The sequence below is a fragment of the Arachis hypogaea genome, chromosome 13 (genome assembly GCF_003086295.3).
Source record: "Arachis hypogaea cultivar Tifrunner chromosome 13, arahy.Tifrunner.gnm2.J5K5, whole genome shotgun sequence".
Taxonomy (NCBI): Eukaryota; Viridiplantae; Streptophyta; class Magnoliopsida; order Fabales; family Fabaceae; genus Arachis; species Arachis hypogaea.
The window spans coordinates 143,234,850-143,254,796 of NC_092048.1; the positions used below are offsets into that span (position 1 = coordinate 143,234,850).

A 19,947-nucleotide genomic window follows, 5' to 3' on the forward strand; every position below is an offset into this window, starting at 1 on the left:
TAAAAAAATTGATAATAAAAAAGTATTATGTATAATGTATATATATTTTTAATTGGTTAAAAAATTTATTTATTTGATATTTTTAGGTATATATTGAAAGATACAAGAAGTCCAAAGAGAAATAAGATTAGATTGCAAAGGGATGTAAGACTGAATAGGAAGACTATGCTACTTCAAAAGAGACATGGTAAGATAAACATGATAGATTGTAATTATCACAAAGCTAAAATTTTACTTTTTTTATCTTTAATACTACCTTCATAATATATATTCATAATTCAGCTGATTCAAACATTTAACATATATTTATTTTTCTTTTTTTATAATATAAAATACTTGATGTATTATCTCTAATGATTACAGGAGCAAGTACATTTAATTCAAATTTAGATACTAAAAAAAGAATTAGAAGAAGTGTGCATAGCTGAAAAAAAGACACCTGATACAAAGAGAAACATTTTTGAAGGAATTGACTACAAATCTTTCAAAAAATTTTCAAGAAGTTGAGAATATTACTGAAAATACGACTATTATAGATGATTCTGTGCAAATTTAATACCCAGCCATATTCGATGTTGTTGAGAATACAGATAATTTAAGAGGTAAAAATATCAGCACTTTAAGACTGAATAGGAAGACTATGCTACTTCAAAAGAGACATGGTAAGATAAACATGATAGATTGTAATTATCACAAAGCTAAAATTTTACTTTTTTTATCTTTAATACTACCTTCATAATATATATTCATAATTCAGCTGATTCAAACATTTAACATATATTCATTTTTCTTTTTTTATAATATAAAATACTTGATGTATTATCTCTAATGATTACAGGAGCAAGTACATTTAATTTAAATTTAGATACTAAAAAAAGAATTAGAAGAAGTGTGCATAGCTGAAAAAAAGACACCTGATACAAAGAGAAACATTTTTGAAGGAATTGACTACAAATCTTTCAAAAAATTTTCAAAAAGTTGAGAATATTACTGAAAATACGACTATTATAGATGATTCTGTGCAAATTTAATACCCAGCCATATTCGATGTTGCTGAGAATACAGGTAATTTAAGAGGTAGCAATATCAGCACTTTATTATTTACTATTGTTATGCTTTTTATAAACAAAAAATTATCGTTTAGTGTTCAAGTTTTAAAATTCAAACTAAGATATGGTTATATATTATAATTTTTGTATTTGAACATTGATTTATTGTAAAACTTAAATCTTGAGGTTGGCATAATGAAATTGTATTATATGATCTCATCTTTTTAATCCATAAATTGCATTCTTCGTAATCTTTTATAAATATTATTTTTATACTTAACATGGTGAAAAAAGGTATATTTTTATATAAATTATTTGTTGCAGATATAACTAAAACAATTTATTATCTTGGTGATTATTAGATGTGATAGATATTGATGACCCATAATTTTTTGTCGGCACTGCGACGCCATGATATGGTATGAGGAGAGATCAGAGAAGTCCAGAACAGGATCCAATTTTGAGTTCTCAATATGTTGTATGCGAGGGAAGGTACAACAGCCGTTTTGAAACACTTGATCGGACGCTCAGGAATCTTATGTCAGTTACCGATCAACATAAGACACATAAACCATTTGGTGGTAAGATTGTTGTTCTAGGAGGTGATTTCAGACAGATACTTCCGGTGATTCCGAAAGGAAGTAGACACGATATATTAGCATCCGCTATTAACTCATTCCAGCTGTGGTCATTTTGTAAGTTTCTGAAACTGCATACGAATATGAGGCTTCTAATGTCTTCTTTGGATCAAGATGAAGGTGAAATGAAGATATTTGCTAATTGGATACTTGATGTTGGAAATGGAAATATTATCTCTGTTGTTGGTGATGAATCAGAAGTTGAAATTCCAAATGATCTATTGATTACAACTACTGATGATTCTCTCTCTCATTTGGTAGACTTTGCATATCCAAATTTGTTGCAAAACATGTCAGATTACATGTATTTTCAGAGTAGAGCAATTCTTGCACCCACACTTAAAAGTGTCGAGAAGGTAAACGATTTTGTCTTGACAATCTTTCCAGTGATGGAAAAGGAGTATTTGAGCTCTGACACAACATGTCAAGCTGATGAGAATGAAGATGTAAAACAAGAGTGGTTCACACCAGAGTTTCTAAATGACATCAAATGTTCGGGACTACTCAATCACAAGTTGACTTTGAAGCCAGGAGTCGCTGTAATGCTACTGCGAAACATAGACCAGACTTCAGGTTTATGCAACGGGACAAGATTAATAGTTAACAAACTTGGCAGCAACGTAATTGGAGCGACAGTAGTGACCGGTAGAAATATTGGAGATAAAGTGTACATTCCAAGAATGAACTTGATCCCTTCAGATTCAGGATTGCCATTTAAGTTCCAACGGAGAAAATTTTCATTAACAGTATGCTTTGCAATGACCATTAACATGAGTCAGGATCAATCATTATCACATGTACGGCATTATTTGCCAAAATCAATGTTCATCTATGGACAACTTTATGTTGCTTTGTCAAGAGTTAAGAGTCGCAGTGGCCTCAGGGTTTTAATTCTAAACGAAGACGGCAATCCAAAGTCATCAACAACAAATGTCGTGTTCAAAGAGGTTTTTAATAATATTTAGGTAAGAATAATATTATTTTCATTTTAATAGCATGTTGTGATTTACACTTTTGTATAAATCTTTACTATAGATATAACTAATTTATCTATAACTCTTTTTTCAAATTTGAAATGAAATGTGTAACAAGGAGCACAACATCCAATGATTTTCTAATGAAGTTAGTAAGATATCAGGTTGTTGATAAATTTTTATTAGCTTTTTGATATAAAATTTAGGGTAAAATTAACATGCTATTATTACAGTTATATATGTTCTTATTTTTTTTATCTCCCTCCTTATGGTTCAAGAATATTATAAACTTCGAACTCTTCTATTCATATTTTACTTTGAATAAAGATAAAATAACATATTTTACACGTTTATTATATAACGATGATGATAGTGTTATACTAAATTTAAAAAATATATGATTATAAAATATTATTTTTAATTTAATTTATCAAATTTAAATATAAGCCCGTGCATCGCACGGGTTTAACACTAGTAAAAATATGTTTTAAGTGGATGTTGAATCAAAAATCTCTCACTAAATACAAAAGATTCTTAACCACTAAAAAAAATCATTAATTGATAATTTAAATTTTTTTTTACATAAAAATCAGTTATATTTTAAATTATCATCAAGTTATATAATAATGTTATATATTTTTTTAACCCGTAGATAGAGTCGGATACCCGTAAGTTAATAGTGGATAGGATTAGGGTTAGGATATTCTCAACTCGCAAGTAGAATAAGATTAAGTTTATATAAAAATTTCAACCCGCAAATAGAATTAAGGTTGGATCTAAACCCTATCATACCTTACCTATTAGGCTATTACTACCCCTATTCACTAGGGATCTAAGCATTCATGTATAAATCGAAGCAGTTTGAATCGTTTTACTATATTCCCTGCTAAATTGATATGGTCCCTTGATCAAACCCTTATTCGATTTATATAGAATGGGACATGCATGTAATGTTTTTAATTTTGGGTGATGTATGTAATATTTGCCATGCTTATTGGAGTGATTTATTCAATAATATATTTTTAATTTGTATTATTTAATAATCATTAAAAGTTATATACAAATTAGTAATAATTATTTAGTTAAATTAAATAATTATAATATAAATAATATATTAATAATTTAGTTATTGCTAATATTTTATCAGAAAATATAAAATATTAACTTGTTAAGAAATATTTATTTAAATTTCATATATGAATTATTAACAATAAAATATTAAAAATAAATAATATTAAATTAATAAAAAATATTTTTTTATATTATTATTTGAATCAACCAAGCAATTATCACTAATATAATAACTATTATTGAAAAGTATTTTAGACAAATAAATTAAAAAGGTAAATTATTTTAATCATACAAAACATAAGAGTGTATATTTTATAAATTTAGAAATAAAAAATATTATTTAGATATTTTATAAGAGAATAAAAAATTAATTAAACTATTAATTAATTAAATTAAAAAGTTTAAATTATCATCAAATAATATATTATAAAATTTCTATAATAATTATTGCGGTGATTGATAATGATACAATTAGATGATAGTGTAATTAGAAATATATTTTTAAGTTGATAATCTTTCAAACTGAAATAACTAAAGTATATCAATGTTTATATTTCATTTTTATATGCATATAACAAACGGGATTTACTATTTAAAAAAAATAAGTTTAAATAAAATTTATTTAATAAGTTGAAATTTGGAGTAATTGAAAGTGTAAATTTTGCATTCAAGTGTTATGACATATACATATACACAGAATAAAGTTAGATGTTGAAACGTTTTTTAAACCGAATTTTTAATTAAGTCGTTGCGTATTTTTTCTTTTTCATATATGCAAGACTGCTTTTTCGGCTTATTTACTCTCTTCCTCTTTTTTTATTTTTATAACTTTTTTTTTACGTTGTTATCGTTATCGTTACGTTGTTATTTTAGGCTGTCTTTTTTTGTTATCGTTATCGTTACGTTGTTATTTTAGGCTGTCTTTTTTTTATTTTTTTTTCCTCTTTCTTCTTTTTTTTTGGTTCTCCTTCGTTATCGTTATCGTCATTTTATTCTTCTTTTCCTATATACGTTTAGCAAAGATATTAAACATTTTTTTTCTTTCTCATCGTTCTTCTCTTTCTTTTTTTCATCATCTTTTTCTATTATTATTGTTATACTTCTTTTTTCCCAATATATGTTTAATAAAAATATTGAATGCATGAATTTTGATGCACAACACAAAAATTTTGATATACATCTTACAAAAATTAGTGCATAACAATATTTTTTGTGCTATAACAAATAAATTTCTGTGCTATGTACAAAAATTTATGTGATATATCCATCAATAGAGTATGTCTAAAATGAGCACAACAATTATGTGTTTATTGAACATGCTATATTTATATAAATCATTAGATTTTATTAGATAAAAATAAAAAACAAGTATAAAAAAAAGAAAATTGATGGACTCTAATAATTACAGAATATCCTATTACATAAATAAATACTTTAAACGATAATAATTTAATACACATTATTTTAAATGGCAACAGAATCTTTATTCTTAAATAACTAAATATAAAACATATAAATACTAAAAATATGAGTATTCTTTATTCATTAAGATTAATTATTATGCAAAAAAATATAATATTAAAATATATTAAAATAATATTTTAAACTATAATATAAAAATATAAAATAATTAAAATTTTATTTTATATTATTTAATAAATAATTAGATTATTATATTTAAATTTATTAACTAATTACTTTTGTTAAAAATGTTATTATATAATATAAATTTTATCAAAATATTCTAAAAATATAATTCATTTAAAATCTTTTATATAATACATGAAAATATTTATTTTTTTATTTTTTAATTTTTATAAAAAAATAGAATAAATAAATAATATAATTTTAAATACATACCTACTATATTATATATTTACTTATATTAATAAGATCTAAACTAATGAAAGTTATGTCATTAAAAATATATACAATGGCAAAACTGAAATCATAAATTGGATCGGGTAACAATTAAATGAGATAATTTGTTTATCTATCGGCATATATAGTAGATAATATAAATAAAAACATAATTTATTTATTTATTTTAATATTTTTAATTGTATAAATTTTATTAGTTTAGGTCTTATTAATATAAGTAAATATATAATATGATAGATATGTATTTAAAATTATATTATTTATTCTATTTTCTAAAAAAAATTAAAAAATAAAAAGTTAATATTTCGATGTATTATATAAACTATTTTAAATAAATTATATTTTTAAAATATTTTGATGAAAATTATATTATATAATAATATTTTTAACAAAAGTAGTTAGTTGTTAAATTTAAATATAATAATTTAATTATTTATCAAGTAATATAAAATTAAATTTTAATTATTTTATATTACAATTTAAAATATTATTTTAATATATTTTTTAATATTATAAAAAAATTTTGCATAATAATTAATCTTAATGAATAAAAAATACTCATATTTTTTGTATTTATATATTTTATATTTAATTATTTAAGAATAAAAGATTCTGTTACCATTTAAAATATTGTGTATTAATTGTCATTTAAAATATTTATTTATTAGAGTCCATCAATGTTCTTTTTTTATATTAGGTTTTGATTTTTATCTAATAAAATTTAATGATCTATATAAATGTGACACATCCAATAAGTACATAATTGTTGTGCTCATTTTAGACATACCCCCATTAATTTATGTGTTATATATAAATTTTTTTGTATTCTCTAATAAAATTTTTATACTCTATAATAAAATTTTGGATTTTGTTAGATAGACAATGACTTTTGTAAACAATATGAATAATAGACTTTAGAATTGACCCAATAAAGTAAAAAAAAACATACTCCGCCCTCAAATTACCTCATAAACCTTAATATTAATATAATCATCTACACACTGAATTGAACATCCAGCCATTATTAGCTGTGCATGAGTAAATCGAATAAAAAGAAATAACCATCCAATTAAAAATAATGAACATAAGCATCTGTATACCTATTAAATTAAACATTTGACATATCCATTGTTCACATCGTTTAATATTTTCATTGTCTACTTATAGTTTTACTAAAATTTTTATGCCGAAAAGGTACAAAGATAAAGAATTGCATATATATTTTTGTTTTTTCTAAACTTACCAACTTAGTTACTTATTATATATATATATATATATATATATATATATATATATATATATATATATATATATATATATATATATATATATACCAATTTGCATTGAATTAGATCCAATTTGAATTGAATTAAATTGATGTTAAAAATTATATATGAATTATATTAGATTGTATTAATTTTGATTTTTTTTAATTTGAACCGAAACATTTTTATCCCTAAAATATATTAATATAAAGATAGAAATGAAAAATCATGACAACTACTAATAATAGGTGATAATACGTGAATTCAATAAAAGCTATTTTTTTTATAAAAAAATAATGTTATTCTCACACTAAAATTAATTATTAATGTATTTATGTATAAATATATGTATGATTTAATTTATTTTTAATTTTAGTAGTTGTTTTTAGTGTAAAGATCAATTTTTATAAGACGAAAGTATTTAATACGATCTCTTGTTCACACCAAGTCACAAATCTACCATTAAAACGAAAAAAAAGTTAGATACATTATTCATTCACATTGATGGTTCATTAAATTCTGTTAGTTGGAATTGCCCATACTGTGATAAACGGAGGAACAAGATCACCTGATGTGGATGCTAGAACCAAATGGTAAGTTTTCTGTTAATAAGAGTGCTTACAAAAAGTATGGTGGGAAAGGATTCAAATTTGGAAGATCGTAGCTGCACCAAGATCAGCTGTAACAATACTGTAATAAGTAAATAGAAAAAAATAAAGTGATATTATATGAAGAGCACTCTAAGAACCATAAAGATTAGTACAAATTATATGGTAGCTCAAAACTTTGAAAGCGCTCTTATATACTAGCTTAATTTAACCCAAAATTTCTCAGGATCGATTTCAACATTGGAAGGGGAACTCATGGGCAGTTCAAATGCCTAAGGGATGCATGGAGAACATATTATTTTGGAGACTGATAGTTTACATGTATGAAAGCTGAATAGAGAGCAAGCGAAGCAACTTCATATTATATATATTTAACAAATATTATTGTTCAAGACATTTTCTGTATAATTCCAAGTTTTAACTTCTTTTCTTCTAATCTGGTCCTCGCATCGCATGTGTAATAGACCAGCAGATTTAGTAGCTAAGCTAGCTAGAAATAAGGTCTAGGCATTAAGGAATGTAGTGAAAGTGAGGAGCTGAAACAAAACTTGTGGGACTTGATTCTGGATGAATTTAATATTTAAAGTAAAAAAAATTTATATAGTGATAAAGCGAATAAGGGTGACAATATTATTTGAATTCAGATATATTTCACTCAAATTTATCTTTGATGAGTGATGTGGAATAAATTTTTGTCATAAATGATTGCCAATGAATGCATACAATAGCATATATGCATTCCATATCAATTCTATTCTTGGCTAGAAATTATAGAAGAAGTCAATCTACAACCGGCCACAAGCATCCAAATTTAAAAAAAATGCTAAAAACACCCAAGAAGAAACGAAGAAAGAATGCTGATGAAGGCTTAGTGGAACCAAGCAAAAAGTATAAGACCACCAAAATGAAGAGAGTATATAAAGAGAGTTTTTTGTCGCCATTGTAGTGATAAGGGTCACGATAAGAAAAATTGTGACAAGAAAAAGGCTGACGATGAGGCTGCAGCTGTCGCAGCAGCTGCTGCTGTATCTGATGAAGTTGATACAGGTACTTAGTAATAACTTCCACTTGCTGTAATTGAAGTACAAGATGAAAGCAATGCTACTAAAATTGAGCTTGGCATGAGTCAACCCATTATGTTAGAAAATGAAGACTCTCAATAGGTTTTCAATTATTGTTCTCTTTCCTTGTTGTTTTATATATTTCTTTCCATCTAATTAAATACTGTCTTACAGATTGCAATAACTATTGTGTAACCTCAAACAAGGTCCGCAAAGTTCTCACAAAAAAAAGACAACCTCGTCCCTCAACTATTTCACCATTACCAACTGTACCAGCTTCAATTCCTCCATTAGTCACCAGTGCTCCTCCACCAAATATTTCAAATGCTTTTCCACCACCCACTGTTTTAGTTTCAAATACTCCACCACCAATAACTGCTCGTATTGATCCAATGGTTGGTGCATCTGCAGCTACAATTTCAAGGTTGCATAGCGTCCTACGATTTGTGCCAACTCCGGAGTTCAGTCCACCAAAAAAAAAAATATAAGAATTGAACATTTAGATGTTTTTCATTGAGACATTTTGGTTTTAAACATTGAACTTTATAATTTCTGAGTTTCATGTATCAGAGTGTATATGTTTTAGTTTGACTTAAATACTCTATGTTGTTTTTTTATAGTGTCTTTTCTTAATTTCAAATTCCTTCATTTCTAAATTACAATTAGCAACAACAATGACAAAATAGAACATTGTGTTATCATTTCTATTCATTTGTTCATAGGTACAACAATCACAACCATCACATTTAGACTTTTCTATTACATAATATCTAAATGGTCTTTACCGCTTCCATGCTACACTGACAAAAATCACAATTATTAACATAACAATAACCAACAACAACAAACAAAATACCACTTTTAGACCCTAACTTCACACTCTAGCCTTTCAATTTTTCAGGCAAATTTCATTCTCCACTCCTCTATTTTAAATTCAGGATTATCTCTACTATTTACTTATTCTTCATCTGAAACTTTATCAGTCCACATAAAAAAGACCACACCATCTCTTGCCAACACTCTGCAATCATATTTTATGCCTATGGAGAAGAAATATTACAAATTGAATGAGCAACGACACTAGCTATATACATTAACAAAAATCACTTACATTGTAGTTAGGACAACCATAAAATGGTCTCCCTAGATTCGCATTTGAGGAAGGCTTGGCTACCACACTCACACCTATCTAGAAGTCATTCATGACTGCTTCTGGAGGTTCTCCTCCCACAGCTATCCTCGAATCGTCGATTACTGAAGTTACCAAAAAGGTTGCTGCCTCCACTAATCATGACCCATTCAAACCATGCTTAACAATGGAAGAGAAGAAGAAGGAGAGAAGAAAAGAAGAAAGAGAATGACTTCTAATGGTGAACACAATTATCTGGAACTCAAATTGGTGATTAGGGTTATAAACCATTTCAGGGAATAAATTGTAGGGGTGTACGTAGATCGGATTGGATATGGCCAAAAATTCGATCTGATTCGCACAATCCCCATCGGATCGGATCAGATATGATATCCGCATTTTTTAGTATCAGATCAGATATCGGATATATTCACATAATTGAACCTTCTTTTTTTATTATATTTCTGTGTAAAAAATTCAATAAAAATGTTTCTTTCACACTTTTAAACATATTTATTCCTAAAATATTTTTAATCAAACATTTTCTAAATAACAAAAATAAAATAATACAATATATGAATAAAGAAAAATATAGAAAAACAACTCCCCTATGAGCCAACATAAGCCAACTCTATTATAATTTAAATTTCATAAATAAATAAAAATTTAAAAATCAAAATTCAAAATTTAAAAAAGATTCTATCTACATTTATCCTAATCACATTTATAGTACACAATAAAAACAATCCATAAAAAACCTAATCCCTTTCCATTCACATGGAAATAGTCAAATCTCTTCCTCACATCCCGTCACCGTCCTTTTTCATTAGACATAGCCGCCTCCATGTTGTGGGATCATAATCCAGATGCACCTGCATTGCCAAACACCATCACGACCCCATCCGTTGCGTCAAATAGAATCTGCATCCTACGGCTCTCCATTCGTTGTGACACAGCCAGTGCCAGGCCCCATTCGCGACACACGATCAACTACTCTGATCCATGGCGACTCTTCCACTCGCGATGCGCGGCCTCTGTGACTTCCTCCTTGCAAGTCAAGGTAGATAAAATCGAGATGTTATGTGAAATCGAAAAAGTAAATTAAGTACGTAAATCGTAAAATTTTAATAAGATTTAAATTGTAAAATCGTCAGACTTTGTACAAATGTTGCAAAATCGATTGACTCATTTAAAATTGTAATATTAGAAGATTTTAAAAGTTAAATCGAGATTCTAGTTACTACGTTGCGAGGTGCCACTACGAGTCCCCCATCGGCCACCCTGCGGCTCTTTTTCTCCTCTTCCTATTTGATTTGGAATGATTCTTTTAACTAGTTTTTTTATGTTTCTTTTTCCTAAATTTTGGATGTTTCTTTTTATTAGTTTTGGATTATTCTTTTTCCTATATTTTGTAAATTTTTTTCTTAGGATTTGGATGATTCTTTTTATTAATTTTGAATGATTCTTTTTACTATGTTTTGTATGTTTTTTTCTTAGGGATTTGTATAATCTTTATATTATGTTTTGGTATTTTTATTTTGGAGTTTTAAAGTTTTTTTGGAAAGAGGAATTAAGATTTGTGTAATAAATGGTAAAAGGTAAATTATAGTAAGAAGAGGTAATTAGTAATAATTAATTTTGTATCTTTAAAAAATAAAATTTAAATAATCACTAATTAATAACAATTAATTAGTATAAAATGCAGTTTCAAAATACTTTTTGGCCTAATGTTGGCTAGACTCCTGTTGGTTCCCTAGTGGGATCGTAAGTGAAAATAACAAGCAATAAAATACTAAATGTCTCATTTAAAATAAAACAGTAACACTATAACACACTAAAAGTCTAAACAATCTGCAAATGCTTAAAATAAAACAATAGTAAAACAAGTTGATCATTTTTTAAATCAACAACCATCAGGTAATTTCAGCAATCATGTATTCCTATTAAGAAAATACCAATTTAAAAATTAGTCAAATATGTTAGAGTAAATTGAAAAAAAAATCTAATTTATTATATACTAATACAAGTACTTAGTTATAATGCCTAAGCTGGTTCAGGAGGACGGAGATCAGGAGATGTGGTAGGAATTTAGGACGGAAGAGGTCAAGAACAGAGAACAGAGGTCGTCAAGCCGAGGGAGGCAGGAGATGAGAATGCTAGCGAGAACCATGAACCACGAACTACGAACCACAGGGACGAACTTACTACGTGACTTTGTGAGAAAGAGCTCCGACAAGAAGCACGTCACGAAGAGGGAGGAACATCAGGAGATCTCTGGAGAGCAGCTTTCGATGGTGATAAGGAATACGAAGACGAAGTGGCCGATGGGTGGTTTGGTGTCTCTGACTCGGAAGATGGATGAGAGATTGGGGGTGAATGATTGTAAGTTGGGGTTGCAATGTCGTGAAGAATGAAGTGCAAGAGAAGTGAGATTAAGATTAGGTTAGGGTGAAGTGTGAATTGAATTCTTAAAAGGACACACACACACACATTATTGTGCGGATCTGTGGATTCGCGGATCAGATATGCAGATGCAAAGTAAATATCCGCGATTCGATCTTTAAAGGATGTGAATTGGATCTTATCCGATCTGATCAGTCTGCGGATCGGATCGTATCCGCAATTTTCGGATCAGATGCGAATATTTACCGCAAATTTGCTTATTCGATCCGATCCATGAACATGCCTATTGAATTGAGTTAAATAGCCATAACAGTCACATCATATAGCCGTTACCTATTCACCGTGACGTCTCTCAAACTCTCTGTATATGTTATCACGTCGTTAAAGAATATTTCTTGAAAAATATTTTAGGGATGACCCTGAGTCACTTTTATTAAATTCAAGAACAATACTAGGACCAATGTAAGTTTAGGAACATCTTTAAAACTTGATTACAAGTTCAGAGACCACTTTAAAAATTAATTTAAAAAAATCATGATAAAAAATCTCGGATCCCTACATTTTTAAGAACTACTTTTAATATTTTTTCATCATAAATAATCCACATTCAACTAAGTGGCACAAATTAAACAAAAATTAACGCAAGTATGCATTACGTTTTTCTTTTCACTTCTTTAACATGAAAATTTTTGTTAAACAACATAAAAATTTATTGATATAACATAGAATTTTTTAAATATAGCATATGAACTTATCCATATAATATAAAAAATTTTATATATAATACAAAAATTATCAATAATACAAAAATCTTTACACATAAATTTTTGCTACAAAACGTATTTTGCTAGTTGGACTTATTTTTGACAGGCTAACATTCTTGTTTAATTATTATAGGTAGGTTAAAAGCAAAAGAAAAAATATTAGTAACTAAATAATGACAATGAAATAATACATTATATCTTTTCATATCTATTCGTCAACAAAAGAAAACATTTTTGAGATTTAAATAATAAACAAATTGGGAACTTAAAATTCAATTTAAAAAAGAATTGGGAGTCTGGGAGTTTAAAATTATTAAATTTTTTTCTATTAAAAGCTTGACATGAACTGTGGACAGGTCATGCTCCTCAACAATATTTTTCATGAGCATCCCATAATTAGTGAATGATCCAGCAAAGGAATCAAATTTTAAATAAAAAATCTTATGTAATAATACAAAAAAAAAATTATAATTGAGTTTCCATGATTGTTTAGTTACCTTTGAAATTAGATTAAAGCCTATAGATACTGTGAGGATAAATCTTTTATGATCATAAAGAAATTAAAACAAAAATATTATTGTTATTATTATTATTCAGAGAATAAGAATAATGTCTGAGGTTTGGTTATCTCTGAAGAATTCACTTCATTATTGCAAACCTCACTCAACAGAAGTTCATGATCCCATGACAAGTAGAAGGCAGCACCATAGAAAAAAAAAGACACGAGACAAAGTCATAGAAGGTTCAAATTCAGAGAAACAACATAATGGTGGTGATGATGCAATAATCGTTGACCCTGTCACACATGATATTGTCCTTGATGACACGAGCGAGGAATTTAAGATTAAGACTTATCTATCTTATCCTTACACTCACCTCAATAATACTCGCGAAGATGGTGGCAACAAAGGGTTGGAAGAATCATCAAGTAGATCAACAAGAAGAGGTATGTCTTTGACGAAAACACAATATGTTGATTGTTACCAATGCAGTGGTTTCTTAAAGTCAAAGGTTTCGATGCACAAAGGTTCTAATAGTGTTCCACTAACATCGACATGTCATCATGATCATCATCATCAATGTCGTGACAAACAAGAAAAATGTGTGGAAGGTTACAGTATCACTGAGAATTCAGGTATTGATCGTCACTTATTTGTTTTCTCTTGTTGAATTAAATTAATTTTTTAAAGTTTGATTGTTTATTTATCTACCTTTTCTTTTTAACTTTTTTCACCATATAGTACATATTTATACAAAATAAAATTATGGAAAACTTTTTGGGACATTCATAATCATAAGACAATAACACATGATGGATTGAACCACATATTTCTATTATTTCGACTCTCAGAGTAATCAGATTTATTTTAAAAATAATAATTGAGAGTCTTAATTCATCTTTTAAATAAATACAAATATAAATATATATAATTTTAATTTACAAATTAATAGAATGCATTAAGACTTTAATATTTTTTTTAGAAGAGTAATAGAGATCAGTAATTTTTGTGATTTGTAGCTATCAAGTAGTTATCAATGATGTTTTTAATGGTGTGAAATTTATTCAATAACGTGAGATTACTCATTTTTTTTTGCTGATTACGTACTAACTAAAATTTAATAAAGTTGCTGTCTCTAGACTTTTTTTTTTTTTATTCAACAAAGTCACTGGAATTTCTCCAATATTGTTTTTGAACTTTGCAATAGCCAATAGGGCCAATTCTGTAGGAAATTTTCTTTTTTTATTTTGTGCTGATTTTCATTGGATACGTTTGTTTTGAATCCTTCAGCTTTAATTCATGTCCTACACACCGGCAGTCCAGCACCCTGTTTTAAATCGATCCAATTTATTTGATCAACTTTGAATCCTTATTAGTTTTTTTTTTTTTTAAATTAAGAGTAAGTGAGTATGGTGATACTATGTTATTTAAGTTATAGTTTCTTGACGAAATCTTTATTAGTTTGTTCATGTATCATTAAGGTTTTTAAAAAATTAAATTTTTTAATATGTTTGACAAATATTTAAAATAAAAAATTAAAATTTTAAAAAATAACTATTTAAAAATTATAACTTACATTTATTTTTAAAATATATTTTAAAATAAGTAAATAAATAATTATTTTACATTATTATATCCAAATATTATTAATAAATAAAAAATATTTTTATATAAAATATTTAAATATTAAATTAATTATTTTTAAAAAATTTAAAATTATTTATAAAAATATATTTTCTTTATCTTTTTATCCAAATAAATTCTATATCGCGTTACTTTTAGCTTTTGATGCAATCTATTTAATTATTTTATACACAAAAGAAATATCTGGAGTAGGAATATCATGGATATTCTCATATTCAAAAGCGAAGGAATAAGCATCACTACAAACACTATGAATTGAATATATATATAGGCAAAACTATAGTAATAATTTATGGTTAAATCATTGAAATCAGGGGGTTATTTTTTTTCCTTTTCTGTTTTATTCTTTTTTTTTTGTATATCAAATGCTACGTTTTAAAAATTAAATAACCCCACACGTTTTATTAAAAGTTAAAACTAATAAAATGTTTTACTCATTATAGATTAAGAGTATATTTGGAATAAAATATTTTTGTAATTGATTTTATTTTATTTGAACTAATAAAATTAAAAATAAATTATTGTATTTAGAATCATTATATAAAATAAGAATTATTTAATTTACAAACTAATATAATAAATTGATTTTATATATTTATCTTTCATATACCACACAATATTTTATCACCACTAATAATCGCCTTCATTTCCGGTGATTGAACCGTATCACCTCTGATCTTATCAATTCGAGGCCATTCTCTTTTTTTTAATTAATATCTAAAAAATAAAAATAATATTTTTAATATACCAAATCATTTCAATTTCAAACAAATTCTTTAAAAAAAATGAAACAAATTTAAAATAAACAACTATAATATGTAAACACTAAAAAAATCAAATACAAAATCAGTATAAAATATAAAATATATATTAAAATAAATTTAATAATATATATTATATTTATACACAAATAAATAATAACTGATATAGTAATTATTTTTGTGTTTATATAATATTTTTATAAAATAAATTCATAAAACTTATGATCAATTCAATTTATGTTTTTTAAGTTAGTTTAAACTTGAATCTAATTTTGGAATTAAATCAAACATTTATTTAGATAGATGAGTGACTTGATCAGTGTACTCTACCGGTCGTTGTTAAAAATATTTTATATAACTATTATATAATTGTCAAAAGTTGTCATTTTGAGAATGTATTTGGACAATTTATAGTAATGTCACAATTATTATTATTATTATTTTACTAAAGATAGGAGATTCGAACTCGTAATTTTTTAATTGAGTATGGAGAGATTATGCCATTTGAGCTATTATTCATTGACCACAAATATTATTTTTAAGATTTAGATACTTTAAATTTTAAATTTTAAATTTTATTTTAAAGAATAAAGTATGATCTATTACTATTTATTTTATATGTGGAACCAAAGAAAAAATATTCAATAATAAAAAATTTTAAATCTAAAATTTAGAGGATGAATTCTTATTTTTAAACTCGTAAGAAAGCTACATTTGAAAAGTGACATGTATGAATACACATGTTGGCAGTTGTGCAACTTGACAGAGAAGATTCATCTTGGAAGATCATAGAAAGAATTTGCCAAACCAAATATATGAACCCTCAAACTACTGAAACCAATGCAGCAGCACATATAGAATGTGTCTTAAAAGTTCTTACCACTCCACAAACACTCGCTTCCTTTGAGGAATGCAGAGAAAGCGTGAGAAACATAGCTGAGAACATGCAACCTCGATGCATAGCTGATGGAAATGAAGTCATGAGGTTTTATGGAACAACCATTGCATGCTCCCTTGGTCTAGTAAATTACTCTTCTATCCTCACCTGCACTTTAGAACAATGTGGTTTGTGCCAAATTCTGAAGCATGGTTTCAACGCAAACCAAGAATTCTATGGTGAACGTGGGGTTCTCACCACTGCTACAAGTGATCAAGCCTTTGATTCCATTATTTTATTTGAATACAACGAGGAAGCATTACCAATATTGAGGAAGTGTGTTATAGTGTGCAGAGTAATTGCTGGAAGAGTTCACAATCCTTTGCAAGAGATTCAGGAAGAGACTGATTCGGGTTTTGATTCATTCATCAAGAAAATAAGCCGTGACTCATCAGATATTGAAGAACTCTGTATTTTGAATCCTAGAGCTATATTACCTTGCTTTGTGGTAATCTATAATGCAATGCTTAGAAAAAGCAATTTTTAAATTCTAAATGGTGGTTTTAGCTTAGATTTCTTGTTACTAATGTGATTTCATTTTTATATTTTATTTATTCTTTCTTATGTGTTATTGTCACAACAAATGTACGTTTCAGAACATCAAAAATGCAAAAAAAAAAAAAAAATTTACTTGAACACAGGAAGTGATCAGTGAATGTACGTTATATATACTGTAAAGTTTTCTTCATGATTATGAACCATCGACGTAGGATTAGTCATTATGTACAAACTTATTATATTTATTAGCAACTAAAATAATATAAAATAATAATAATATAGTTTACAATCCTGCTACGTTACCAACAGCATTTCTGCCAACATGGCAACATCTGCCAACTCTTATTTATAAAAGTATTTAATGGAAGTGTCTTTGTGGATGTGTCTAATAAAAATGTCTTTTTTATAGCTGTGTTTAATAGAAGTGTCTTTATAGATATATTTTTTTGATGTATCTCTTTATATATGTGTTTAAAATATAATAATTAATCATTATTGGTAATAAGTTGGCAAATAATATGTTGGTACCCTATATTTTTTCTATAGTTTATAACCATGTGCTGATCCTTGCTTCCACATTAACAATGTTTTAAAGCAATTATTATGTTTGCTAAAACCACTTTATATGTAGACCTTATGTGCACCATTTCTGCTTTAGTATCAAAGTGATTGAAATGAAACTAGAAAAGCTGAGGTTTTTTATAAGATTTGTTACTTGATCTATGCATATGCTAATCTATCATTTACTGCATATAAACACAGATTATTGCAATTTTCTCACTATAAGTTACTTTGGTTTCTTTTTTTAAGTTTTCCATGACCCTTTATGTTTTCATTTGTAATATTTGACCTATAAATCTGAGAAGGGAGAAGGGGGGGGGGGGGTTCAGGAAATATTATTTTGCAATGATGATTGAATTGGAAGAACATGAGAACAACAAATTAACTGAACGATTTTATTCTAAATTGCAGAGAGCATGAAACTCATTTCTTAAAGAAGAATCTAGTAGCAAATGGCTAAAACTTTTTTAATAAAAATGTGTATTTTGTTCCATGATCAGCTCAAGGACAAATAAAGAATCATAACCCTATCTTAAGCAGATAGTCTGATCTATATGCATGTGTAATGATAAGATTTGATTGTACAGACAATGTTTTTTCCTTTTTTATTTTATCAGAATTAATGTTTGTGTTTTTGGTATTCTTCTCTTCTTTTGATTGAGTCGGTGCCTTGGCAGTTCCTTTGTTAGGGATGTGGAATCATGTGTTAGCATATGGATTGAGTTGGTGGCTTGATGGTTTCTTCTTTTTTTTTCTCAGTGGTTAACATATGGATTGTTATTGTTTCTTGAGAAAAGTGTAAAGTTATATTATTTTTCTGTGCAGCTCAGACCAAGAACTGGGCATCCTCTACAAACTGCACTACTCTTGCAGAGGTCTAAACATTTTCCTACCTCTCTCTCTCTTTATTCATCAACTAATACTACTAAACTCTTTTGTTCTTTTCAAGTAATGATCATTGAGGTTGAGATTGGTGCAAATTTTGCAGAGGTCAAGCTAAGGAAGTATCTAAAAGAAAGCCTTATATTTTTGTCAAATGCATGCTTTAAGGTTATTAGTGTTTCTGCTTATTGAAAGAAAAATCACATAGCATAAGATATAAGCTTTTCTGGCACTAAGTGTGTTTAGAACTTTATCAAGTATATATATTTCAGGTTCTGGCTTTTTTGAGTGATGAATATCTTAAATATAATGTATACATAACAGTGTGACTGTCCGGTTAAATTTGTTATAGCTACTCCAGTACAAAATGGCCAGAACTTTGCCATTTACATTCTTCCCTTTTGCTCGAATGGCCTCTCCTTCTATGCCCAACTCCAAATTTGATGAAAAGCCTACACCTAACACCTGCTAGCAAGAGTTCCTTTCATTAAAAAAAATAATTATAAATTGTGATCAAGAATGTAAATGTATGTTTTGAAGTGCCTTATATTTGTATTATATTGTGTATCCCTATTTCTAACCCAATTCTTATAGTTAAGTTCTCATTAAAGGAGAAAGCCAAAGAATATGAGTCCTTTGATGAGGAGTTTAAAGTAAGATATCTTTTTATACAAATATTTATCTCCAGTGTTGTGTCTAGTCAGTAAATTAAACACTGGAGGATGAATTTTTTTCACAAGGTATTGAAGAAAAGAAGAACCAACATGAAAGACACAGCAGAAACGAAAAGATAAGTTTTTAGATACTTGAACATCTGCACCTTGTCTCTAAAATGACGAAAATATCCTCTAAACATGTATCATTTGTTGCATTTGATTACTGATTATTTTCCATCATACAGTTGTGCTCATGATCCGAGGCAAGTCTTTTATTGTTCTAAACTCTCATTGTATCATGGCAGTTACTATTTTTTGGTCAATTTCTTAAAGTTACTCTAAAAACATTCTTGTGTCTGGTAGAAATTCATACTATAGTTGCTTACTTCTTTGGATATTGCAGAGTTGTGGTGTTTATGTAACATGTATTTCCTCAATGATTCTGTTCATATACGCATTGCAGCTAAATGGGATTAAGCAAAATTCCAGCATGGTTATTGGGATCTGTTGTTCCCCTCTTGTTTCTGTTGTACTTGTACGCTTTTATTGGGATCCCATACATGATGTGGAAAAACAACCGTGAATTTTGCCATGAAAAGCGGATTGGAATTTGGAAATACATAAACCAGTTGTTGACTCAGTTTTCCTATCAGATTAATGCGGTC

At 27.4% G+C, this 19,947-nt stretch overlaps 1 protein-coding gene across 1 annotated transcript; it reads left to right on the forward strand.

The window, feature by feature from the left end:
• Positions 1 to 13,452: 13,452 nt before the first annotated feature.
• LOC112783904 (uncharacterized) lies at positions 13,453 to 19,865 on the forward strand. The gene is made up of 4 exons (XM_025826988.1): positions 13,453 to 13,978; positions 16,499 to 17,095; positions 19,221 to 19,279; positions 19,746 to 19,865. Exons 1-4 carry the CDS (start codon positions 13,453 to 13,455, stop codon positions 19,863 to 19,865), a joined length of 1,302 nt encoding a protein of 433 aa, XP_025682773.1.
• The last annotated feature ends 82 nt before the right edge of the window (positions 19,866 to 19,947 follow it).

Coding starts and splice junctions, on each gene's coding strand:
- LOC112783904 (XM_025826988.1), top strand. CDS start 13,453: ATGTCTGAGGTTTGGTTATCTCTGAAGAATTCACTTCATTATTGCAAA. Junction 13,979..16,498: donor CAGTATCACTGAGAATTCAG/GTATTGATCGTC, acceptor ACATGTTGGCAG/TTGTGCAACTTGACAGAGAA. Junction 19,280..19,745: donor CCTTTGATGAGGAGTTTAAA/GTAAGATATCTT, acceptor TACGCATTGCAG/CTAAATGGGATTAAGCAAAA.